The following is a 27,071-nucleotide window of genomic DNA, read 5'->3' as shown; positions in this document are numbered from 1 at the left end:
GGGTAGGGACTGTCTCTATCTGTTGCCGACTTGTACTTCCCAAGCGCTTAGTACAGTGCTCTGCACACAGTAAGCGCTCAATAAATACGATTGATTGATTGATTGATTGTCTCTATATGTTGCCGACTTGTACTTCCCAAGCGCTTAGTACAGTGCTCTGCACACAGTAAGCACTCAATAAATACGATTGATTCCCCACAGCACCTGAATATATGTATAGATGTTTGTACATATTTATTACTCTATTTATTTATCTTACTTGTACATATCTATTCTATTCATTTTATTTTGTTAGTACGTTTTGTTTTGTTCCCTGTCTCCCCCTTTTAGACTGTGAGCCCACTGTTGGGTAGGGACTGTCTCTAGATGTTGCCGACTTGGACTTCCCAAGCGCTTAGTCCAGTGCTCTGCACACAGTAAGCGCTCAATAAATACGATTGATTCCCCACGGCACCTGAATATATGCATATATGCTTGTACATATTTATTACTCCATTTATTTATTTATTTTACTTGTACATATGTATTCTATTTATTTTATTTAGCTAGTATGTTTGGTTTTGTTCTCTGTCTCCCTCTTATAGACTGTGAGCCCACTGTTGGGTAGAGACTGTCTCTATATGTTGCCGACTTGTACTTCCCAAGCGCTTAGTACAGTGCTCTGCACACAGTAAGCGCTCAATAAATACGATTGATTCCCCACGGCACCTGAATATATGTATATATGTCTGTACATATTTATTACTCTACTTATTTATTTATTTTACTTGTACCTATCTATTCTATTTATATTATTTTGTTAGTCTGTTTGGTTTTGTTCTCTGTCTCCCCCTTCTAGACTGTGAGCCCGCTGCTGGGTAGGGACCGTCTCTAGATGTTGCCGACTTGGACTTCCCAAGCGCTTAGTCCAGTGCTCTGCACATAGTAAGTGCTCAATAAATACGATTGATTCCCCACAGCACCTGAATATATGTATAGATGTTTGTACATATTTATTAATGTATTTATTTATCTTACTTGTACATATCCATTTTATTTTGTCAGTATGTTTGGTTTTGTTCTCTCCCTCTTTTGGACTGTGAGCCCACTGTTGGGTAGGGACTGTGTCTAGATGTTGCCGACTTGGACTTCCCAAGCGCTTAGGACAGTGCTCTGCACGCAGTGAGCGCTCAATAAATACGATTGATTGATTGATTGATGATTGACTGAAAGCAGGGGTTTCTCTCCGGCCAGGTGGGGGCCGCGCGCAGGGCGGGGCTCCGGCCGCCAGGGGGCGGGGCCTGCCGTTCCCCTCCGAGCCGGCGGGAGGCGCTGTGGGGCCGGCCGGGGCTCGCCCGGAAGCGGCCGCTGAGGACGGTTGTGGAGCGGAGGATGGCGGCGGCGGCGGCGGCGGTGCTGGGCGCCGCGGTGGGGGCCGCCGGGGGGGCGGGGCCGGCCCGCTCTCTGTCCCGGTTCCGGGGCTGCCTGGCCGGGGCCCTGCTCGGGGACTGTATAGGCGCCATCTACGAGGCGCAGGACAACGTCAGCCTGACGTCACTGCTGCGGAAGGTGGGCAGCCTGGAGCCCGAGGCCGGCGCGCGCGGGAGCGCGCGGACAGGTAGGGCCGACCGCGCGTGCGCAGACCGGGGGGGGGGTGGAAGGGGAGCGCGCGTGCGCAGACGAGAGGGAGCGGGGGGGGGCGAGCGCGCGTGCGCAGACGAGAAGAGGGGGCGAGCGCAGACGAGAGGGGCGGGGCTGCCGCCGGCGAGCGCGCGTACGCGGACGAGAGGGAGGGGGACGAGCGCGCGTGCGCAGACGAGAAGAGGGGGCGAGCGCAGACGAGAGGGGCGGGGCTGCCGCCGGCGAGCGCTCCGGCGAGCGCGCGTGCGCAGACGAGAGGGAGCTGGGGGGGGGGGGGGGAGCGCGTGTGCGCAGGCGAGAAGAGGGGGCGAGCGCAGACAAGAGGGGCGGGGCTGCCGCCGGCGAGCGCTCCGGCGAGCGCGCGGACGCGGACGAGAGGGAGGGGGGCGAGCGCGCGTGCGCAGACGGGAGGGAGGGGGGAGCGCGCGTGCGCAGACGAGAATCAATCAGTCGTATTTATTCATTCATTCACTCATTCAGTCGTATTTATTGAGCGCCTATACAAATTGGCAACATCTAGAGACAGTCCCTACCCAACAGTGGGCTCACAGTCTAAAAGGGGGAGACAGAGAACAAAACCAAACATACTAACAAAATAAAATAAATAGGATAGATATGTACAAGTAAAATAAATAAATAAATAGAGTAATAAATATGGACAAACATATATACATATATACAGGTGCTGTGGGGAAGGGAAGGAGGTAAGATGGGGGGATGGAGAGGGGGACGGGGGGGAGAGGAAGGAGGGGGCTCAGTCTGGGAAGGCCTGGAGGAGGTGAGCTCTCAGCAGGGCCTTGAAGGGAGGAAGAGAGGAAGTATTCATTCATTCATTCAATCGTATTTATTGAGCACCTACTGTGTGCAGAGCACTGTACTAAGCGCTTGGGAAGTCCAAGTCGGCAACATATAGAGACGGTCCCTACCCAACAGCGGGCTCACAGTCTAGAAGGGGGAGACAGACAACAAAACATCTACACCAAATAAATAGAATATGTACAAGTAAAATAGAGTAATAAATATGTACAAGCATATATACAGGTGCTGTGGGGAGGGGAAGGAGGTAAGGTGGGGGGGAAGAGAAGTGACTTGCCCAAGGTCACACAGCAGACAAGTGGCAAAGCTAGGATTAGAACTCATGACCTTCTGACTCCCAGGCCCGTGCTTTTCCCGCTACACCATGCTGCTTCAATCAATCAATCAATCGTATTTATTGAGCGCTTACTGTGTGCAGAGCAGTGTACTAAGCGCTTGGGAAGTACAAGTTGGCAACATCTAGAGACGGTCCCTACCCAACAACAGCGGGCTCACAGTCTAGAAGGGGGAGGCAGAGAAGAAAACCAAACGTACTACCAAAATAAAATAGATAGAATAGTTATATACAAGTAAAATAGAGTAATAAATATGTACAACCATATATACAGGTGCTGTGGGGAAGGGAAGGAGGTAAGACGGGGGGGATGGAGAGGGGGACGAGGGGGAGAGGAAGGAAGGGGCTCAGTCTGGGAAGGCCTCCTGGAGGAGGTGAGCTCTCAGTAGGGCTTTGAAGGGAGGAAGAGAGCTAGCTTGGAGGATGGGCAGAGGGAGGCCATTCCAGGCCCGGGGGATGACGTGGGCCGGGGGTCGACGGTGGGACAGGCGAGAACGAGGCCTAACGGTGAGGAGATTAGCGGCAGAGGAGCGGAGGGTACAGGGTGGGCTGGAGAAGGAGAGAAGGGAGGTGAGGGAGGAGGGGGCGAGGGGATGGATGGACAGCCTGGAAGCCCAGGGGGAGGAGTTTCTGCCTGATGCGCAGATTGATTGGGAGCCACTGGAGATTTTGGAGATGGAGAAGAGGGGAGCGTGCGCAGACGAGAGGGGCTAGGGGGCGAGCGCGCGTGCGCAGACGAGAGGGCCGGGCCGCAGCCGGCGAGCGCTCCGGCGAGCGTGCGTGCGTAGACGAGGTGGGGGAGGTGGGGCAGGTGGGGGGTATGTGTGTGGGGGGGGGGGGCCGAGCGCGCGTGCGCAGACGAGGGGGGGGGTAGGGGTCGAGCGCGCGTGCGCAGACGAGGGGGATCGGGGCCGAGCGCGCGTGCGCAGACGAGAGGGGCGTGGCCGCCGCCTCCTCCGCGCCGCCCACGCTGCCGCCCGCCTTTGGGAAGCAGCGTGGCTCAGTGGAAATCAATCAATCAATCGTATTTATTGAGCGCTTACTGTGTGCAGAGCACTGTACTAAGCGCTTGGGAAGTACAAGTCGGCAACATCTAGAGACGGTCCCTACCCAACAGCGGGCTCACAGTCTAGAAGGGGGAGACAGAGAACAAAACCAAACATACTAACAAAATAAAAGTAAATAGAATAGATATGTACAAGTAAGATAAATAAATAGAGTAATAAATATGTACAAGCATATATACATATATACAGGAAAGAGCCCGGGCTTTGGATTCAGAGGTCGTGGGTTCGAATTCCCCCCCCCCCCAACTGTCAGCTGGGTGACTTTGGGCAAGTCACTTCTCTGCACCTCAGTTACCTCATCTGTAACATAATGACGGCATTTATTATTCATTCAATCGTATGTATTGAGCACTTACTGTGTGCAGAGCGCCGTACTGAGTGCTTGGGAAGTACAAGTTGGCAACATATAGAGGCAGTCCCTACCCAACCGCAGGCTCACAGTCTAGAAGGGGGAGACAGACGACAAAACAAAACGTATTAACAATATAAAATAAATAGAATAAATATGTACAGATATAATAAATAAATAGAGTAATAAATCCGTACAAACATATATACATATAGACAGGTGCTGTGGGGAGGGGAAGGAGGTAAGGCGGGGGAGAGGAAGGAGGGGGCTCAGTCTGGGAAGGCCTCCTATTATGCGCTTACTATGTGCAAAGCACTGTTCTAAGCGCTGGGGAGGTTACAAGGTGATCAGGTTGCCCCACGGGGGGCTCACAGTCTTCATCCCCATTTTTCAGATGAGGGAACAGGCCCAGAGAAGTTAAGTGAGTTGTCCAAAGTCACACAGATGATACTTGGTGGAGCCAGGATTTGAACACTTGACCTCTGACTCCAAAGCCCGTGCTCTTTCCACTGAGCCACGCTACGTTATATCCACCCCGGATGAAGACTGCGAGCCCCCCGTGGGACAACCTGATCACCTTGTAACCTCCCCAGTGCTTAGAACAGGGCTTTGCATCATCATCATCATCATCATCAATCGTATTTATTGAGCGCTTACTATGTGCAGAGCACTGTACTAAGTGCTTGGGAAGTACAAATTGGCAACATATAGAGACAGTCCCTACCCAACAGTGGGCTCACAGTCTAAAAGGGGGAGACAGAGAACAAAACCAAACATACTAACAAAATAAAATAAATAGAATAGATATGTACAAATAAAATAAATAAATAAAAATATGTACAACCATATACATATATACAGGTGCTGTGGGGAAGGGAAGGAGGTAAGATGGGGGAGATGGAGAGGGGGACGAGGGGGAGAGGAAGGAAGGGGCTCAGTCTGGGAAGGCCTCCTGGAGGAGGTGAGCTCTCAGCAGGGCCTTGAAGGGAGGAAGAGAGCTAGCTTGGCGGTTGGGCAGAGGGAGGGCATTCCAGGCCAGGGGGATGACGTGGGCCGGGGGTCGATGGCGGGACGGGCGAGAGCGAGGTACGGTGAGGAGATCAGCGGTGGAGGAGCGGAGGGTGCGGGCTGGGATGGAGAAGGAGAGAAGGGAGGTGAGGTAGGAGGGGGCCAGGGGATGGACAGCCTTGAAGCCCAGGGGGAGGAGTTTCTGCCTGATGTGCAGATTGATTGGGAGCCACTGGAGATTTTTGAGGAGGGGAGTAACGTGCCCAGAGCATTTCTGGACAAAGATAATCCGGGCAGCAACATGAAGTATGGATTGAAGTGGAGAGAGACATGAGGATGGGAGATCAGAGAGAAGGCTGATGCAGTAGTCCAGACGGGATAGGATGAGAGCTTGAATGAGCAGGGTAGCGGTTTGGATGGAGAGGAAAGGGCGGATCTTGGCAATGTTGTGGAGCTGAGACCGGCAGGTTTTGGTCACGGCTTGGATGTGAGGGGTGAATGAGAGAGCGGAGTCGAGGATGACACCAAGGTTGCGGGCTTGTGAGACGGGACGGATGGTAGTGCCGTCGACAGTGATGGGAAAGTCAGGGAGAGGGCAGGGTTTGGGAGGGAAGACAAGGAGTTCAGGCTTCGACATGTTGAGCTTTAGGTGGCGGGCAGACATCCAAATGGAGATGTCCTGAAGGCAGGAGGAGATGCGAGCCTGGAGAGAGGGGGAGAGAGCAGGGGCAGAGATGGAGATCTGGGTGTCATCAGCGTAGAGATGATAGTTGAAGCCGTGGGAGCGAATGAGGTCACCAAGGGAGTGCGTGTAGATCGAGAACAGAAGGGGACCAAGCACTGAACCTTGGGGAACCCCCACAGTAAGAGGATGGGAGAGGGAGGAGGAGCCTGCAAAAGAGACTGAGAAAGAACGACCGGAGAGATAAGAGGAGAACCAGGAGAGGACGGAGTCTGTGAAGCCAAGGTCAGATAGCGTGTTGAGAAGAAGCACATAGTAAGCGCTTAATAAATGCCACTGTGATTATTATTATTATTATTATTATTTTCTGGCCCCAACCCCAGAGGCGCTGTACTACACGGACGACACGGCCATGGCCAAGGCGCTGGTGCAGTCTCTGCTGGCCAAGGAAGCCTTCGACGAGGTGGACATGGCCAAGAGGTGAGAGAGGGACAGAGCCAGCGGGGCTCAGTGGAAAGAGCCCGGGCTTGGGAGTCAGAGGTCATGGGTTCTAATTCTGGCTCTGCCACTTGCCCGCTGGGTGACTTTGGGTGAGTCACTTCCTTTCTCTGGGCCTCAGTTCCCTCATATGGAAAATGGGGATGAAGCCTGTGAGCCCCACAGGGGACAACCCGATGATAGAGAAGCAGCGTGGCTCAGTGGAAAGAGCCCGGGCTTGGGGGTCAGAGGTCGTGGGTTCTAATCCCAGCTCCCCCACGTGTCGGCTGGGAGACCTTGGGTGAGTCACTTCACTCCTCTGAGCCTCAGTTACTTCATCTGTAAAATGGGGATTAAGTCTGTGAGCCCCCCGTGGGACAACCTGATCACCTTGTATCCTCCCCAGCGCTTAGAACAGTGCTTCACACAGTAAGCGCTTAACAAATGCCATCATTATTATTATATCTACCCCAGCTCTTAGAACAGTGTTTGGCACGTAGTAAGCGCTTAATGAATACCATCATTAGTACTGGTATTATTATCAAACACAGGCCTGGGAGCCAGAGGACCTGGGTTCTAATCCTGCCTCCTCCACTTTCATTCCATCGTATTTATTGGGCGCGTGCTGTGTGCAAAACACTGGACTAAGCGCTTGGGAGAGTACAATATAATAATAATGTTGGTATTTGCTAAGCGTTTACTACGTGCCATGCACTGTTCTAAGCGCTGGGGTAGATACGAGGTAATCAGGTTGTCCCATGTAGGGCTCACAGTCTTCAACCCCATTTTACAGGTGAGGTAACTGAGGCACAGAGAAGTTAAATGACTTGCCCAAGGCCACCCAGCTGACAAGTGGCGGAGCCGGGATCAGAACCCACGACCTCTGACTCCAAAGCCCAGGCTCTTTCCACCAAGTCACGCAATTACATAAGTAAGACATTATGATGTATTATGCCATATATAGTATCTAAATATTTATTTATAAATAAATATAATCCTGAGTGACCCTGGGAAAATCACTTAGCTTCTCTGAGCCTGTTTCCTCAACTTCAAGTGGGGATTCAGTATTTGTTCTCCCTCCTACTTTGTGAACCCCATGTATCTCTTAGTACATAGTAAGTGCTTAGCAAATCCCAGAGCTTTTATTATTATTCGGTGAGTTAGAGGCTGAGTGGTGGCACTGTGGCCAGGGCAGTGTCCCCGACGGCAGTGTCCCCGACAGCTGTGCCCACCAAGGAGTCCTTCACTTTTCCTCATCTCCCCCTCATCTCCCACTCCCTTCTGTGACACCCTGGCTCGCTCAGCGTGGCTCAGTGGAAAGAGCCCGGGCTTTGGAGTCAGAGGTCATGGGTTCAAATCCCGGCTCCGCCAGTTGTCAGCTGTGTGACTTTGGGCAAGTCACTTAACTTCTCTGTGCCTCAGTTACCTCACCTGTAAAAATGGGGATTAAAACTGTGAGCCCCCCCGGGGACAACCTGATCACCTTGTAACCTCCCCAGCGCTTAGAGCAGTGCTTTGCAAATAGTAAGCGCTTAACAAATACCATCATCATCATCATCATCATCCCTTTGCTCTCCCCCCCCCCCACCCCACAGCACTTATTTGTATATCTGTCATTTTATTTATTTACATTGATGCCTGTTTTTTTGTATTGATGTCTGTCTCCCCCCCTCACACACTGTGAGCTCGTTGTGGGCAGGGATTGTTTCTTTATTGATGCATTGTACTTTCCAAGTGCTTAGTACAGTGCTCTGCACATAGTAAGCGCTCAACGATTGATTGAATGAATGAATGAATGAATGAATGAATGAGCAGTCAGCCCTCTTCGTTCCTCCCCTTCCTCCCCCTGACTTTTCCACTCTCTTCCACAGTCCATTTGTCTTCCCCCATGGGTCCTTGAGTGTAGCCTCCTGACTAGCAGGACCATTCTTGTGTACCTTGTTTCCATTTTTATTTTTTTGGAACTTTTAAGCACTCACCATGTGCCTAGAACTGTTCTAAGCACCGGGGTAGATTCAAGTTAAACCAAATCACCTGGGTTCTAATCCCGGCTCTACTACGTGTCTGCTCTGTGACCTTAGGCAAGTCACTTAACTTCCCTGGGCCTCAGTTACCTCATCTGTAAAATGGGGAATCAGAGCGGGAGCCCATGTGGGACGGGGACTGTGTCCAACCCGATTACCTCCTTCCCTTCCCCACAGCACCTGTATATATGGTTGTACATATTTATTACTCTATTTATTTATTTATTTTACTTGTACATTTCTATCCTATTTATTTTATTTTGTTGGTATGTTTGGTTCTGTTCTCTGTCTCCCCCTTTTAGACTGTGAGCTCACTGTTGGGTAGGGACTGTCTCTATGTGTTGCCAATTTGTACTTCCCAAGCGCTTAGTCCAGTGCTCTGCACATAGTAAGCGCTCAATAAATACGATTGATTGATTGATTAACTTGTATCTACCCCAGCGCTTAGAACGGTGCTTGGCACATAGTAAGTGCTTAACAAGTACCATAATTATTGTTATTATTGGGTTGGCCCCAGCCCCTGCCCACATGGGGCTCACAGTCTAAGAAGGAGGGGGAACGGGTGTTGAATTCCCATTTTACAGTTGAGGAAGGTATGGGGCGGAGAAGCGAAGCGACTTGCCCAAGTTCTCTCCCCGAGACTGCTGGGCTTGGGAGAGTATCACACCCCCGTCCCCCTGCCCCGTCCAGGTTTGCCGAGGAATATCAGAAGGATCCGGATCGGGGTTACGGGGCCGCCGTGGTCACCGTGTTCAAGAAGCTTCTGAGCTCCAAATGCAGAGACGTCTTTGAGCCGGCCCGGGCCCAGTTCAACGGGAAGGGTTCCTATGGCAACGGGGGGGCCATGCGGGTGGCGGGCATCTCCTTGGCCTACACCGACACGGAGGACATCCAGAAGGTGGGTGAGGGTGTGCGTATGTAGCCGGCGCTGGGGGAGCCGGCGCGGTTAGCCTGCCCGCTTCTCCCTTTTCCCGTGGCCTGGTGGCCCGGCGACTGGCCCCCTCTCCGCGGTCCCTTTGTGTCTCCTCCCAGTTTGCCCGGCTGTCGGCCCAGCTGACGCATTCCTCCTCGCTGGGCTACAACGGGGCCATCCTGCAGGCCCTGGCCGTGAGCCTGGCCCTGCAGGGGGACCAGCCCCGGGAGCTGTTCCTGCGCCAGCTCATCCGTCACATGGAAGAGGTGGAGAGCGATGAGCGGTCCGTGGCAGACGCCAGGGCGTGAGTCACCCCCATGGTGGGGAAGAGGAGGGACGGGGCGGGGAGGATGCGATGCCCGCTGCCTGGCAGCGTCAGTGTCAGCACCTGAGCTGGGCACCCATAGCGATGGGCTGGAAGAGTCCCCCCCACCCTGAGGATCTGCATCCCCCAAATCCACCCAGTCCATTTCCTCCCCTCACCCTTCAGGGCCCTGTTGTGTTATGGATATACTGGAATGAAATCGTCATCATCAATCGTATTTATTGAGCGCTTACTATGTGCAGAGCACTGGACTAAGCACTTGGGAAGTACAAACTGGCAACATCTAGAGACAGTCCCTACCCAACAGTGGGCTCACAGTCTAAAAAGGGGAGACAGAGAACAAAACCAAACATACTAACAAAATAAAATAGAATAGATATGTACAAATAAAATAAGTAAATAGAGTAATAAATATGGACAAACATATATCCATATATACAGGTGCTGTGGGGAAGGGAAGGAGGTAAGATGGGGGGGATGGAGAGAGGGACGAGGGGGAGAGGAAGGAAGGGGCTCAGTCTGGGAAGGCCTCCTGGAGGAGGTGAGCTCTCAGCAGGGCCAATATGGACAACCATATATACATATATACAGGTGCTGTGGGGAAGGGAAGGAGGTAAGATGGGGGGGTTGGAGAGAGGGACGAGGGGGAGAGGAAGGAAGCGGCTCAGTCTGGGAAGGCCTCCTGGAGGAGGTGAGCTCTCAGCAGGGCCTTGAAGGGAATTAGAACATATCAAAGAGAATCAAAGTAAAATGAATCTAGAAAAAGCTGGCAGACTTGACCGTGGCACTGAAAGATTCTGATTTTCTCCCCCGTCTAGACGGTGAGCCCGCTGTTGGGTAGGGACTGTCTCTAGATGTTGCCGACTTGTACTTCCCAAGCGCTTAGTACGTGCTCTGCATGCAGTAAGCGCTCAATAAATACGATTGATGATGATGTTGCCGGCTTGTACTTCCCAAGCGCTTAGTACAGTGCTCTGCACGCAGTAAGCGCTTAATAAATACGATTGAATGAATGAATGATTGGCTTAGACTGAAAGTGAGAGCTCTGTGAGCTCTGCAGCCTTCTCCTCTTATCCCACCCATCCTTCCCCCCATGACCTCTAACCTCTGAGGAGGTAATAATAATAATTATGGTACTTGTTAAGTGCTTACTATCTACTTGTACACATCTATTCTATTTATTTTATTTTGTTTGTATGTTTGGCTTTGTTCTCTGTCTCCCCCTTTTAGACTGTGAGCCCACTGTTGGGTAGGGACTGTCTCTCTATGTTGCCAACTTGTACTTCCCAAGCACTTAGTACAGTGCTCTGCACGCAGTAAGCGCTCAATAAATACGATTGATGATGATCAAAGAACTGGGATAGATGCAAGCTAATCGGGTCGGACAGAGACGGTCTCTATCCCACAAGGGGCTCACAGTCTAAGTAGGAGGGAATAGGATTTAATCCCCCCTTGACAGATGAGGTAACCGAGGCACAGAGAAGTGAAGCGACATGCCCAGGGTCACACAGCAGGCTTGTGGCATAGTTGGGATTAGAACCCAGGTCCTCGGACTCCCAAGCACGGACTCTTTCCTCTTGAGTCACACTGCTTCTCTGGTAGGTGTCCAAACTAGCACTGATCTCCTCTCCCCTTTGCCAACTGCAGGCTGGGCATGGAGGAGTTCCCGTATTTGAGCCGGCTGAAGAAAATCAGCGAGTTCCTGGAGCAGAACACAGTGACCAAGGAGGACGTGGTGTCCGAGCTGGGTAGGCTACTTTCTTCTCGGGCTCCCCGGGGCGGCGGGGGCCGGGGAGAGGAGGAAATGCCCTTCCTTGGGCTGCGTCCCTGCCTCGTTGCCCCCCGGGGTGGGCTTGAGCCGCGGAGGGGGCTCGCTCAAACCTCTCCGAATCTTTGCCTTGACATCCTCGGCGTGGAGAGAGGAAAGGGAGGGAGGAAAGGTGGGTCCAGGAAGAGTAAGGGAGGGAGATGAGGAGAAAGCCCAGCGACTAGAGCTCTCTTCCTCCCTTCAAGGCCCTGCTGAGAGCTCACCTCCTCCAGGAGGCCTTCCCAGACTGAGCCCCTTCCTTCCTCTCCCCCTCGTCCCCCTCTCCATCCCCCCATCTTACCTCCTTCCCTTCCCCACAGCACCTGTATATATGTATATATGGTTGTACATATTTATTACTCTATTTATTTATTTATTTATCTTGTACATTTCTATCCTATTTATTTTATTTTGTTGGTATGTTTGGTTCTGTTCTCTGTCTCCCCCTTTTAGACTGTGAGCCCACTGTTGGGTAGGGACTGTCTCTATGTGTTGCCAATTTGTACTTCCCAAGCGCTTAGTACAGTGCTCTGCACATAGTAAGCACTCAATAAATACGATTGATTGATTGATTGATCCAGTGAAGAACGGGGCGGGCAGGAGGCTTGGAGCGGAGCCGAATGGGCACTGGGTGTGAGAATGGAGGAAAGGAGCGGATCCCCTACCCTCTGGCTGCATCCCCAGAGCCACTATTGCTCTGCGCCTTTCCTAAGGGATTTCAGCCTGGCAAGTAAGGACTGAGACTTCAGCAGTTGACCAGATGAACGACAAATTAGTTGCCTTTCATCATCATCAATCAATCAATCAATCAGTCGTATTTATTGAGCGCTTACTATATGCAGAGCACTGTACTAAGCACTTGGGAAGTACAAATTGGCAACATATAAAGACAGTCCCTACCCAACAGTGAGCTCACAGTCTGAAGGGGGGAGACAGAGAACAAAACCGAACATACTAACAAAATAAAATAAATAGAATAGATATGTGCAAGTAAAATAAATAAATAGAGTAAGAAATATGTACAAACATATATACATATATACAGGTGCTGTGGGGAAGGGAAGGAGGTAAGATGGGAATGGAGGGGGGACAAGGGGGAGAGGAAGGAAGGGGCTCAGTCTGGGAAGGCCTCCTGGAGGAGGTGAGCTCTCGGCAGGGCCTTGAAGGGAGGAAGAGAGCGAGCTTGGCGGATGGGCAGAGGGAGGGCATTCCAGGCCTGGGGGAGGACGTGGGCCGGGGGTCGATGGCGGGACAGGCGAGAACGAGGTACGGGGAGGAGATTAGTGGCGGAGGAGCGGAGGGTGCGGGCTGGGCTGGAGAAGGAGAGAAGGGAGGTGAGGTAGGAGGGGGCGAGGGGATGGACAGCCTTGAAGCCCAGGGTCAATCGTATTGAGTGCTTACTGTGTGCAGAGCACTGTACTAAGCGCTTGGGAAGTACAAGTTGGCAACATATAGAGACAGTCCCTACCCAACAGTGGGCTCATAGTCTAAAAGACTTTGGCTCTTGACGCGGGCCAGCCAGTCCTGGCGGCTCCAGGGCAGTGGGTTGGGCCCTGTCGGTCGGCTCCCCTGCGTATTCAATGTTGTCATCCTCAGTCGATGGTATTTACCGAGCGCTTGCCATGTGCAGAGCACCGTACTAAGCGCTTGGGAGAGGACTACCCAGTAGAGTTCGTAGGCACGCTCCGTTTGAGCGACTGGAGGCTCCTGGGGGAGGGGGCATCATCATCATCATCAATCGTATTTATTGAGCGCTTACTATGTGCAGAGCACTGTACTAAGCGCTTGGGAAGTACAAATTGGCAACATATAGAGACGGTCCCTACCCAACAGTGGGCTCACAGTCTAAAAGGGGGAGACAGAGAACAAAACCAAACATATTAACAAAATAAAATCAATCAATCAATCAATCAATCGTATTTATTGAGCGCTTACTATGTGCAGAGCACTGTACTAAGCGCTTGGGAAGTACAAATTGGCATCACATAGAGACAGTCCCTACCCAACAGTGGGCTCACAGTCTAAAAGGGGGGAGACAGAGAACAGAACCAAACATACCAACAAAATAAAATAAGTAGGATAGAAATGTACAAGTAAAATAAATAAATAAATAAATAAATAGAGTAATAAATATGTACAAACATATATACATATATACAGGTGCTGTGGGGAAGGGAAGGAGGTAAGATGGGGGGATGGAGAGGGGGACGAGGGGGAGAGGAAGGAAGGGGCTCAGTCTGGGAAGGCCTCCTGGAGGAGGTGAGCTCTCAGCGGGGCCTTGAAGGGAGGAAGAGAGCTAGCTTGGCGGATGGGCAGAGGGAGGGCATTCCAGGCCCGGGGGTCGATGGCGGGACAGGCGAGAGCGAGGTACGGTGAGGAGATCAGGGGTGGAGGAGCGGAGGGTGCGGACTGGGCTGTAGAAGGAGAGAAGGGGCAGCCCGAAGGGGCTCCCCGGGGATCTCTGAGGCGGGGTTTTCTGGCAGGGAACGGCATCGCGGCCCTGGAGTCGGTCCCCACGGCCATCTACTCCTTCCTGCGCTGCATGGAGCCCGACCCCGAGATCCCCGCCGCCTACAACGCCCTGCAGAGGACGCTCATTTACTCCATCTCGCTGGGCGGGGACACGGACACCATCGCCACCATGGCCGGGGCCATCGCCGGCGCCTACTACGGGATGGAGCAGGTGACGGAGAGCTGGCAGCACAGCTGCGAGGGCTTCCAGGAGACGGACGTGCTGGCCTGCAGCCTGCACGGCCTCTTCTGCCGGCCGCCCTGAGGCCGGCCCCGCTCGCCAGCCGGCGCCGCTGCTTCCGTCGGCGGCGCCTCTCGAGGGGGGCAGGCCCGAGCCGGGCCGGGAACTCTCGGCCCTCCTCTCCCGCCCCACCATCCGCCCTCCCTGTGGGTGGCCGCACCGGAAGACGAGCCGGAGGGAGAGGGGGACGGCTCTTTCCGTCGGCCCGTGCGAGAGGCCGGAGGAAGATCGTGGCGGACCTAACCTCCCCCCCGACCCCCGCGCCCCGGACTAGCCGGGGCGTCCTTCAGCTAACGCGGGGACCCCGGAACTCACTCCTAGCAAACCCCGGCCAGAAAACGGGGGTGAGCGGAGCTGGGACGCATTTGCATTGGGGCAAAGAGTTGGATTCGGTAGTAGTAATAGCATTTATCAAGCACTCGCTGGGTACGTGGCCCTGGGGAAGTTCAGCGCAAGCAACTGATTCATTCTCTGCCCACAAGGAGCTGTTAAAGAAGCAAAGCCCTCCCGCTCTTTTCCTTTTTTCTTTATTTTTACAGTTGGGTGGGAGAAGGGTGGGTGGTTCTTAAAAGAACAGTGGGAAATTTGGCCTTCCCTTGGTCTCGGGAGATCTACTCTCCCCATGAAGTGGAACTCCGCTTCCCATCCCTCTGAAATTCCCCCAGCCCCAGTGCTCAGAGGAAGTCCCCGCCCAGCCCCGCTCCCGCTGTGGGCTCCGGGGGGGACTGGTGGCATCACCATGGTGGGGGGTATCAACACCCGCACCGGGGGGAGGCCGTCTTAACCCGGCTTATAATACCCAGGTGGCAAAGCCCTGAAATAAACAGCCGACTGCGAGCCCCTCTGTCCTTGCGCCGTTGTCTTGTTCTTTCTCCTCCCGTGGACACCTTGGCCGTTCAGACCCGGCCCGGCGGGGGAAGGGTCCGGTACGTCTCTTTCTGGTCCGGACGCGGTGTGGGGGGATTTCCCCGGCCGGCCGTTCTCCGCGGCTCTGACGGCTTCCCTGCTTCGGGCGAATCCGGCCCGTGCCGCTCACGCACGGCTGAGGTGGCTGGGCTGAGTCCCCCCCACAAGCTGTTGGTTTTGCTGGAGGATCAGAGGGCCATTTAACCGTAAGCAGCAGGCGAGCCGGAGCAGAACTGAAGGGGAGGGGAGGGAAGGAGGGGGCATTGGGCTTTTTCGCTCCAAAACTCCTGAAAATGCAGAAACCGGGCCGGCCGGGGCCCGGGCCAGACGTGGGGCAGAAGCAGCGTGGCCTAGAGGAAAGAGCATGTGCCTGGGGGTCAGAGGACCTCCACTTACCTGCTGTGTGACCTCGGGTAAGTCACTACACTTCTCACTGCCTCAGTTCCCATATTTGCAAAGTGGGGATTCAATATCTGCTCCCTCCTAACTAGACTGTGAACCCCATGTGGGACCGGATCGTGAATCTGCCCCAGCACTCAGTGCGGTGCTTGGCACATAGTAAGCGCTTAACAGATACCACAATTATTATTCCCAAACCAGACACCAAAGTCAAGCAGGCCGTTGAAAAGGGATCGGATCTCAACGCGCTCATCCACCTGGTCGCCTTCTGTCTTGCTCGATGTTTGGGCTCAAGAAAGACCCACCAAATGGGTATCCTTAGAGGCAGTGTCTTTGAGAACCCTCTTCCTTCGTGTCATTGGGTCTACCAGTGGAAGGGAGCTATTTTGTTGAAATCCCAGATGTGAGGTGGGAAAGAGATATTGAGCCGTCTTCTTGCTCGGTCCTTTTTGGGGTTGGGAAAGGACCTTGCAGCTGCCGCTTCTTCTCCATCCCTCCAGTGCCCAGAGAGGCCATGTAATAACAGCATTATTAAACACGTACTACGTGCTGAGTGCTAGGGGAGATACAAGGTGATCGGATCGGATTCCTCCCTGCCCCACCTCAGGGATCCCAAAAACATCCCGAATTTAAAGGTGAGGAAACTGAGGCCCAGAGTGGTTATGCGACTAACCCCTGGTCTCACCGTCAGCCAGTGGCGGACCCAGGCCCCTCGACACCCAGTCGTCGGCTCTTCCCGCTAGCACAAACCGCCTCCCTAGGTTTTCATGCTTCAGTTCAGCTCCGACAGCCAGGTTCTGTTGTATAAAATAGGTTTTATTGATGTGTCAATACAATCAAGTACTGTGGTTTTAATTCCGAGAAGCTCAATTTCTGATCACAAACAAGGGCGTTTTTATCCAACTCCCTCTGACACAGTGCACGTAATAGGCGCTTGCCAAACTAAAACGCTCGATATAGGTTAGAAATGAAGATACTAGAGGCAAACTAACAATTTTAAAAGGAAAACATAAGTAAGATTTTGAATATAAAAAAATGCAAACGGTCATGCAGCCTTCATAGTTTAAAAATCGACATGCTGTATCCGATCCAGCCTGCTAGGGACAACCGAAACCAAAAACCTCACACGGGCGTTCGCACGAGAACCACCGTGCGGGCAAATGTCACTTACTAGAGCCTTTGGAAATGAAACTTCCAAGGCCAACAAACCTCCGGCTGATAAATCAGTTTACCGACTCCCTTCCTGCACGGCTCGTCACCGGGAGCGTGTGTGAACTCCGTCACCAAACATTCCACGGGCAGGGGTTGGGAGGGGAATCCAAGACTGTGGGAAACCATGGAATGAGAGCTCGGTGCCACTGGGCTGGCGCTTGAAGCACAAGTTGAAACGCGCAACACAATGTCCACCGTGTGTTTGGACACAGGGAAGATTATGGAGCCGGAGCGGCCCAGACAGGCAAAATCCCCTGACAATCCAAACATCCCGCTGCGGCCTTTGGGCCGGAGCTGCTACCCGCCGTCATAGCAAGGTGGTCTGACGGGAATTTCATCTCCTTTCACTCCCAGCTGGTGGAAGCACTAGGGAGCCTGAAGCTGGAGAAGGAGGAGCAAGCAAGAGGCCCAGACAGTCAGCCCTGAATAGAAGTTGACCACGCTTTATCTGGGACCCATCGGGGACGAGGATCAGAAGCCTTTCAAGAAAGCCAGGATGAGGTTAGATGGTCTAAATTCAGTTACTCGGTGTGGCTGACGGGACACGAGATTGGAAGAACAGCCTTGGACTTCCCCGCTGCAGAGTATTTCCTGTTGTGAGATGAAAAAAAAGCCCAACATCTTCTCCCATTCCCCTTCGTCCTTGATGTGCCCCTGACCCAAAGTCCCGTGTGTTCAGACCCCAAGGAGTCCGCCCCTTCTGCTTTTCAGTAGCCCCCGGGACCTTTTTTCCATCCGAAATGTGGGCACGCAGATCAATATGTGTTTCTTTCCCATCTCTTGATCCTCATTCTTCTGACCGCCCCCCCCCGACGAAGAACAGCAAACTGAAAATGACCTACTTATTCTCACTTCAGGCTCCGCTCTTTGGAAACAGGAAACGGAGTTGAGATCCAGTAAATACCAGACGTGGGATTGGCGCGAGCCTTTGCCGCTTTGTCTTTGTTCCAGAATTTCTCCACACCAAGCTGTCGTCCCACCAGAGGGCTGTGGGAGCGGGGGGCTGCCATGTGTCCCTCTTTCACGCCACTTTTCCTGGTAATTTGGGGGTGGGGGACCCCTTGGAGGGGGAATCCACCTAAGAAATGCCCTGCCCCTGCCCCACGAAAAGTAAAGAGACTGACTCCTCTCTCCCCGAGGTTCCTTCTTGGCCAGATGTGACTCAAGAGGTGAAATTCATTCCAGCATCTCAAAAGGTGGATTGTTTCTTTATGGAAGGAAACGTCCTGGTGTGGTTTGGATCCTTCTTTCATCAATCGTATTTATTGAGCACTTACAGTGTGCAGAGCACTGTACTAAGCGCTTTCCCGCCCAGGCCAAATTCAATCACCCCGGCGTCGTCCGGGCCAAAGCACGGACAGGCTCGGGGTATCAGTCGGTGAGAGCGGATGATAATGATGATGATATATCTTTAATTCTATTTGTTCTGACGATTTTGACACCTGTCTACATGTTTTGTTTGGTCAATCAATCAATCAATCGTATTTATTGAGCGCTTACTATGTGCAGAGCACTGTACTAAGCGCTTGGGAAGTACAAATTGGCATCACATAGAGACAGTCCCTACCCAACAGTGGGCTCACAGTCTAAAAGGGGGAGACAGAGAACAGAACCAAACATACCAACAAAATAAAATAAGTAGGATAGAAATGTACAAGTAAAATAAATAAATAAATAAATAAATAGAGTAAGAAATATGTACAAACATATATACATATATACAGGTGCTGTGGGGAAGGGAAGGAGGTAAGACGGGGGGATGGAGAGGGGGACGAGGGGGAGAGGAAAGAAGGGGCTCAGTCTGGGAAGGCTCAGGGCTCAGTCTGGGATGAATGAATCATCATCATCAATCGTATTTATTGAGCGCTTACTCTGTGCAGAGCACTGTACTAAGCGCTCGGGAAGTACAAATTGGCAACATCTAGAGACAGTCCCTACCCAACAGTGGGCTCACAGTCTAAAAGGGGGAGACAGAGAACAAAACCAAACATACTAACAAAATAAAATAAATAGAATAGATATGTACAGGTAAAATAAATAAATAAATAAATAAATAGAGTAATAAATATGTACAAACATATATACATATATACAGGTGCTGTGGGGAAGGGAAGGAGGTAAGAATGAATGAGGAGGAGGAGGAGGACAGCACATGTGTGTGGGGGTAAACCCCGAGGGGCAGCTTCACCCGGCTCCAAGGCCGCAAACCCCGGAGCGGTCAGTGGACGAGCAAACCCAGAGCCACCAGCCCTCAGAGGGGTGGTGACATCCCAGCTCTGCCACATGGAGAAGCAGCGTGGCCCAGTGGAAAGAGCCCGGGCTTTGGAGGCGGAGGTCATGGGTTCAAATCCTGGCTCCACCAACTGTCAGCTGTGTGACTTTGGCCAAGTCACTTAACTTCTCTGGGCCTCAGTTCCCTCATCTGTAAAATGGGGATTAAAACTGTGAGCCCCCCATGGGACAACCTGATCACCTTGTAACCTCCCAGCGCTTAGAACAGTGCTTTGCACATAGTAAGTGCTTAACATACCATTATTAATTATTACAAGTCACTTAACTTCTCTGAGCCTCAGTGACCTCAGCAGCGTGGCTCAGTGGAAAGAGCCCGGGCTTGGGAGTCAAAGGTCAAGGGTTCGAATCCCGGCTCCGCCACTTATCTGCTGTGTGACCTTGGGCAAGCCACTTAACTTCTCTGTGCCTCAGTTCCCTCATCTGTAAAATGGGGGTGAAGACTGTGAACCCCCCGTGGGACAACCTGATCACCTTGTATCCCCCCCAGTGCTTAGAACGGTGCTTTGCACATAGTAAGCGCTTAATAAATGCCATTATTATTATTATTAAAATGGGGATTAAGATTGTGAGCCCCATGTGGGACAACCTGACGATTGCACGTCCGGGAAGGATTTGGATGTTAGAAAGGAGGAAGGTAGGGAATGCACCTCCTCTTCCTCACCCCATCCCCCCCCTTACCTCCTTCCCCTCCCCACAGCACCTGTCTATATGTATATATGTTTGTACGTATTTATTACTCTATTTTATTTGTACATATTTATTCTATTTATTTAATTGTGTTAATATGTTTTGTTTTGTTCTCTGTCTCCCCCTTCCAGACTGTGAGCCCGCTGTTGGGTAGGAACCGTCTCTATATGTGGCCGACTTGGACTTCCCAAGCGCTTAGTCCAGTGCTCTGCACACAGTAAGCGCTCAACAAATGCGATTGAATGAATGAACTCCCCTCCCCACAGCACCTGTATATATGTTTGTACAGATTTATTACTCTATTTATTTTACTTGTACATATTTATTCTATTTATTTTGTTGTGTTAATATGTTTTGTTTTGTTGTCTGTCTCCCCCTTCCAGACTGTGAGCCCACTGTTGGGTAGGGACTGTCTCTATATGTTGCCAACTTGTACTTCCCAAGCGCTTAGTACAGTGCTCTGCACACAGTAAGCGCTCAATAAATACGATTGATGATGATGATAGGGACCGTCTCTCTATGTTGCCAACTTGGACTTCCCAAGCGCTTAGTCCAGTGCTCTGCACACAGTAAGCTCTCAATAAATACGATTGAATGAATGAACTCCCCTCCCCACAGCACCTGTACACGTTTGTACATATTACTCAATTTATTTTACTTGTACATATTTATTCTATTTATTTTATTGTGTTAATATGTTTTGTTGTCTGTCTCCCCCTCCTAGACTGTGAGCCCACTGTTGGGTAGGGACCGTCTCTCTATGTTGCAGACTTGGACTTCTCAAGCGCTTAGTACAGTGCTCTGCACACAGTAAGCGCTCAATAAATATGATTGAATGAATGAACTCCCCTCCCCACAGCACCTGTATATATGTTTATACATATTACTCAATTTATTTTACTTGTACATATTTATTCTATTTATTTTATTGTGTTAATATGTTTTGCTGTCTGTCTCCCCCTTCTAGACTGTGAGCCCGTTGTTGGGTAGGGACCGTCTCTAGATGTTGCCGACTTGGACTTCCCAAGCGCTTAGTACAGTGCTCTGCACACAGTGAGCGCTCAATAAATACGATGGAATGAATCAATCAATCAATCAATCGTATTTATTGAGCGCTTACTATGTGCAGAGCACTGTACTAAGCGCTTGGGAAGTACAAATTGGCAACACATAGAGACAGTCCCTACCCAACAGTGGGCTCACAGTCTAAAAGGGGGAGACAGAGAACAGAACCAAACATACCAACAAAATAAAATAAATAGGATAGAAATGTACAAGTAAAATAAATAAATAAATAAATAAACAGAGTAATAAATATGTACAACCATATATACATATATACAGGTGCTGTGGGGAAGGGAAGGAGGTAAGATGGGGGGATGGAGAGGGGGACGAGGGGCAGAGCAGGGAAGGGGCTCAGTCTGGGAAGGCCTCCTGGAGGAGGTGAGCTCTCAGCAGGGCCTTGAAGGGAGGAAGAATGAATGAATGAATGAATGAATGAATGAATGAATGAATGAATGCATGCATGCAAGGCCCGTGGGCTGGACAGTCCGCTTGGGGCGGCCCATCCTACGCGGCCAGATTGCGCATGCGCGGAACCCCTCTTCGCCCCGCCGGACCGCGCATGCGCATAGCTCTTCCTCGCCCCGCCGGACCGCGCATGCGCGGAGCTCCTCCTCTCCCCCCACGGGCCGGACCCCGGAGGGGGAGGGAACCGGTCCCCGTTGGGTTTTAAAGGTGTTTCGTCAAAAAGAGTCCATCTCACGTGGAAGTCGCGGAGTTTCGGTTTCCACGGTAACCTCCCCAGCGCTTAGAACAGTGCTTTGCACACAGTAAGCGCTTAATAAAATGCCATCATTATTATTATTATTATGGGAAGGACGGACTCGGGCGCCCCCTGATGGGGCGGAGAGGAACCACAGGCCGGGCGGATTCCCCGCAGGGCCGCGAGGGGGCGCGCCGGGGACGATACAAGGTGATCAGGTGGGCCCACGGGGGGCTCACGGTCTTCACCCCCATTTGACAGATGAGGTCACTGAGGCCCAGAGAAGTGAAGTGACTCGCCCAAAGTCACACAGCTGACAAGGGGCGGAGCCGGGATTTGAACCCATGATAATAACGTTGGCATTTACTAGGTGCAAAGCACTGTTCTAAGCGCTGGGGAGGTTACAAGGTGATCAGGTTGTCCCCTGGGGGGCTCACAGTCTTCATCCCCATTTTACAGATGAGGTCACTGAGGCCCAGAGAAGTGAAGTGACTCGCCCAAAGTCACACAGCTGACAAGGGGCGGAGCCGGGATTTGAACCCATAATAATAACGTTGGCATTTACTAGGTGCAAAGCACTGTTCTAAGCGCTGGGGAGGTTACAAGGTGATCAGGTTGTCCCCTGGGGGGCTCACAGTCTTCATCCCCATTTTACAGATGAGGTCACTGAGGCCCAGAGAAGTGAAGTGACTCGCCCAAAGTCACACAGCTGACAAGGGGCGGAGCCGGGATTTGAACCCATAATAATAACGTTGGCATTTACTAGGTGCAAAGCACTGTTCTAAGCGCTGGGGAGGTTACAAGGTGATCAGGTTGTCCCCTGGGTGGCTCACAGTCTTCATCCCCATTTTACAGATGACGTCACTGAGGCCCAGAGAAGTGAAGTGACTCGCCCAAAGTCACACAGCTGACAAGGGGCGGAGCCGGGATTTGAACCCATAATAATGTTGGCATTTGTTAAGCGCTTACTAGGTGCAAAGCACTGGTCTGAGCGCTGGGGAGGTTACAAGGTGATCAGGTTGTCCCCCGGGGGGCTCACAGTCTTCATCCCCATTTTACAGATGAGGTCACTGAGGCCCAGAGAAGTGAAGTGACTCTCCCAAAGTCACACAGCTGACAAGGGGCGGAGCCAGGATTTGAACCCATAATAATGTTGGCATTTTTTAAGCGCTTACTAGGTGCAAAACACTGTTCTGAGCGCTGGGGAGGTTACAAGGTGATCAGGTTGTCCCCCGGGGAAGGGGCTCACAATTTTAATCCCCATTTTACAGATGAGGTAACCGAGGCACAGAGAAGTGAAGTGACTTGCCCAGAGTCACACAGCTGACAGTTGGTGGAGCTGGGATTTGAACCCGTGACCTCTGACTCCAAAGCCCGGGCTCTTCAAACTGAGCCACGCTGCTTCAGACCTCTGACTCCTAAGCCCGTGGTCTTTCTACTGAGCCACATTGAGGAAGGAAGGAAGGAGGGAGGAGGAAGGAGGGAGGAGGAGGAGGAGGATTTTTTTTAATTCCCTTCTTCCTCTTCTGGTTCTCTGGTTTGATGTGCTTTCCAAGCGCTCGGGCCAGTGCGGTGCACACAGTAAACGCTCAATAAATACGATTGAATGAGTGAGTGAATAAAGCTAACGACCACATCATAATAACGATGATGATGGAGATGCTTGGGATAAAAAAGAAGGCGGTTTCCTGGTAAGGGCGGGGGGCAGGGCCTCATTCGTTCATTCATTCACTCAATCGTATTTATTGAGCGCTTCCTGTGTGCAGAGCACCGTACTAAGCGCTTGGGAAGTACAAGTTGGCAACATATAATAATAATGATGACAGCATTTATTAAGCGCTTACTGTGTGCAAAGCGCTGTTCTAAGCGCCGGGGTAGATACAAAGTAATCAAGTTGTCCCACATGGGTCTCACAGACTTAATCCCCGTTTTCCAGATGAGGGAACCGAGGCCCAGAGATGTGAAGCGACTTGCCCAAAGTCACCCAGCTGACATGTGGCGGGGCCGGGATTTGAACCCACGGCCTCTGACTCATCAATCAATCAATCAATCAATTGTACATACTAACAAAATAAAATAAATCCCCGGCTCTTTCCATTCATTCGTTCATTCATTCAATCGTATTTAATTTTATTTTGTTAGTATGTTTGGTTTTGTTCTCTGTCTCCCCCTTTTAGACTGTGAGCCCACTGTTGGGTAGGGACCGTCTCTATATGTTGCCAACTTGGACTTCCCAAGTGCTTAGTACAGTGCTCTGCACATAGTAAGCGCTCAATAAATACGATTGATTGATTGGATTCAGCCCCAGCTTGGCTCCTGGCCCTCCGCTCCAAGCAAACTATGCCCCGAGGTGGCTGGCTGCCTGGCCCAGCCCCTGCAGCTCTGTCTGGCTCCGGCCAGAAAGTAGAAGCAGCTTGGTTTAATGGAAAGAACACAGGCCTGAGAGTCAGGAGGACCTGGGTTCTAATCCTGGCTCTGCCACTTGTCTGCTGAGGGAACTTGAGCAAAACACTTTACTTCTCTATGCCTCAGTTTCCGCAACTGAAAGATGGGGATGTGACTGTGAGCCCACTGTTGGGTAGGGACTGTCTCTATATGTTGCCAGTTTGTACTTCCCAAGCGCTTAGTACAGTGCTCTGCACATAGTAAGCGCTCAATAAATACGATTGATGATGATGGGGATACCTTTCCTCCCTCCTACTTAGACTGTGAACCCCACGCGGGACAGAAACTGTGTACTCATTAACTTGTACCTACCCCAGCAGTTAGAATGGTTTTGACACATAGTAAGTGCCTAACCAACACCATAAAAAACAAACAACCAAAGAAGGAGCCATAGAGGGTCCAGATGGCTAGAACACCATACAGATAATAATAATAATAATAATAATAGTAATAATGATGGCATTTATTAAGTGCTTACTATGTGCAAAGCACTGTTCTAAGCACTGGGGAGGTTACAAGGTGATCAGGTTGTCCTACGGGGGGCTCACAGTCTTAATCCCCATTTGACAGATAAGGTAACAGGCACAGAGAAGTTAAGTGACATGCCCAACGTCACCCAGCTGACAGTTGGCAGAGCCAGGATTTGAACCCATGACCTCTGACTCCAAAGCCCGTGCTGTTTCCACTGAGCCACGCACCTGCCCAGGTCAAGACCCGACTCCTCCCAGGGACAGCCAGAGGGAGGTGGATATGGGACCGTAACTGTGTGCAGAGCACTGTATTAAGCACTTGGGAAAAAATAATAATAATAACGATGGTACTTGTTGAATGCTATGTTTCAAGCACTGTTCTTAGCACTGGGGTAGATAGAAGTTAATCAGATTGGACACAGTCTGTGTCCCACATTGGGCTCACACTCTAAACCCCCAGTTTTTTACAAATGAGGTAACTGCAGCACAGAGACATTAAATGACTTATCCAGGGTCACACAGAAGACATGTGGTGGAGCTGGGATTACAACCCAGGTCCTTCTGACTCCCAAGTCTGTGCCCTATCCACTAAGCCATGTTGCTTAGACACGGTGCTCGATTGTAAGGTCTAGCTCCCCGTGGGCAGGGATCATTTTGATCCACTTTATTGTACTCTCCCAAGCACCTATTTCACTGCTTGGCACACAGTAAGCGCTCAATAAATACCACTGATTGATTAATTGCTTTCTCCTCCTGACCCTCATCTAACACCCTGTCATCCAGGTGAAACTCCTTGGCCAAGATTATTCGCTCTTATAGGTGGAAGGGTGGAGTAATTACTTGTTAGAGATCACTTAGCAGTTGAGAGGAAGAGCAGGAGCCTAGAATGTTTGTTCAGGGCTCTTTGCTGCAAATTGCTAACCGTAAGAATCCACTGGAGATGAAGGCTGCTGGCAGTGTAGACACTCCAAGAGTTTGAGTCCTCAGCTCTGGGTTGGGGTAGAGCCAAAGGGTCTTTATTTTGCTCGGGACCCTTGCTGCTGGCTTTGTGAAGATGTCCCCCTGGTCCGGCTCCACGAGGAAGCAGAAGAGTGAAGAGGGTTTTCTGAATGAGAAGCTGTTATCTTCTAAAGGTAATCTGAGCCTTTGCCAGAATAACATTCCCCCGCTGTGTTTGGCATTTCTCTCATTTAAAAAACCATTTCAAACAAGCCAAGCCGATGGCTGTAGGGCTGATTTCATATAACACTAGTGTTTACTAACTTGATTTGCAGGGGCCAACCCACAACTCCCCGAGGCAGTGTCCAGACTCCTGCCCTGGAGTGGCTTTTGGGTTTATTATGGCAACAATAAGGGGCTTCCTTTGTCTGTCAGCCAGTCTGGTGGGGGGAAATGGACTTCTAGGGCAGGAGTAGGGGGGGCTTTTTTATACCTCTCCCTGCTTGTCATCTCCAACTTTTCCTTCCCACCAGGGAGCAGGTTATGCAGTGGGGAGCTCCTCACGGACAGTTATCCCATCTACCAACTCTACAGTATTGTACCTTTCCAAGTGCTTGGTACGGTGTTGTGCACAGGGTAGACACAAAGCTCCTAAGGGCGGGGATCAAGTCTACCAATCCTATGGTATTCCCATAAGTGCTTAGGACAGTGCTTTACATGTAGTAAGTGCTCAGATACCACTGATTCATGAGGGAAGTTTGGGTGGAAATGGGGAAGGCAGGTCTGGGAATGCAGAAGGCCTGGGGGGAAAAAAAAGCATCTCCATTCCCACTGTCAAATAAGGACTCTCTCCACTAGTTCCCCAACTGGGGCATAGAATGGGCCAGGCCTAGAGGATAGTTGATGCTCCTGGAGGGTGGCTATCTTGCCCTGGGGGAAGCTGTAAGAGGCTGAGGACTCTAGCCCCGCCCCACTGGCTGTGGGCCACCACAATTAGCTAATTCTCAAACTTATTAGCCCCCATCTCAGTCTCCTCCAAGGCCCTTAGATTTCCCCCACCTCTCTAGGGGGAAAGGGTCTCAAGGACAGTTTTTAATCCTATGGTGGCTCTTCCTAGGGCTGCTGAGCACCAGACAAGAGGTGATGGGCTTACACTGCTGCAACAAGAAGAACTGAGGACAGATGTTGAGAACAACTTCCAGCTGCTGCTCAGGGAAGCTGCGGAGTCTCCTCTAATGGAGGGTCTCAAGAAGGCAAGATCCCTATATGGCTGAGCTGGGGGTAGCAGGATGGATGGGATGAGCCCTTGAGATGCTGCTTTTGATTGTGTCCAGGATGCTACTTCTCAAGCAACCCCCTGCCTCAGAATCCGCAGGTTATGTCTCCATTCATTCATTCAATCGTATTTATTGAGTACTTACTGTGTGCAGAGCACCGTACTAAGCGCTTGGGAAGTACAGGTTGGCAACGTATAGAGATGGTCACTACCCAACAGTGGGCCCTGTGTTTTATTCCTGCCCGCCCCCACCCTAGGGGGCCGAAGGGCAGAAGCGAGGGTGGATCCATAGAACCGTCCTCTTCCCAGAGTCCCCCAGGTAGCTGGGTGTCACGACTGCCGGCCTCGGTAGCGAGTTCCTGAGCTACAAGGCACAGGGCTTCTCTCAAGTGGAAATTGCCAAAGTACACAATCCCGGCTCCTTTGCCTCTGATGATGGGAGCTGATGGGAGGAGAGCAGCCTGGCTGTTTCTTCTGCCAGGCTACTTAGTATAGTACGTTAATGG

The 27,071-nt window shown here is 51.5% G+C and overlaps 1 protein-coding gene across 1 annotated transcript; it reads left to right on the top strand.

The window, feature by feature from the left end:
• Positions 1–1,371: 1,371 nt before the first annotated feature.
• ADPRS (ADP-ribosylserine hydrolase) lies at positions 1,372–15,010 on the top strand. Its single transcript, XM_038757825.1, has 6 exons — positions 1,372–1,597; positions 6,260–6,356; positions 9,068–9,275; positions 9,410–9,594; positions 11,263–11,363; positions 13,906–15,010. Exons 1-6 carry the CDS (start codon positions 1,372–1,374, stop codon positions 14,196–14,198), a joined length of 1,110 nt encoding a protein of 369 aa, XP_038613753.1. The 3' UTR covers positions 14,199–15,010.
• Positions 15,011–27,071: the final 12,061 nt, after the last annotated feature.

This window comes from Tachyglossus aculeatus, chromosome 16, assembly GCF_015852505.1.
Source record: "Tachyglossus aculeatus isolate mTacAcu1 chromosome 16, mTacAcu1.pri, whole genome shotgun sequence".
Taxonomy (NCBI): domain Eukaryota; kingdom Metazoa; phylum Chordata; class Mammalia; order Monotremata; family Tachyglossidae; genus Tachyglossus; species Tachyglossus aculeatus.
This window is presented reverse-complemented; position numbering and strand designations above follow the sequence as displayed.

Excerpts from the sequence above, each read along its gene's own strand:
- ADPRS (XM_038757825.1), top strand. The coding sequence starts at position 1,372 with ATGGCGGCGGCGGCGGCGGCGGTGCTGGGCGCCGCGGTGGGGGCCGCC. Across the intron at positions 9,276-9,409 it reads ACACGGAGGACATCCAGAAG|TTTGCCCGGCTGTCGGCCCA; the intron begins GTGGGTGAGGGT and ends GTCTCCTCCCAG. Across the intron at positions 11,364-13,905 it reads GGACGTGGTGTCCGAGCTGG|GGAACGGCATCGCGGCCCTG; the intron begins GTAGGCTACTTT and ends GTTTTCTGGCAG.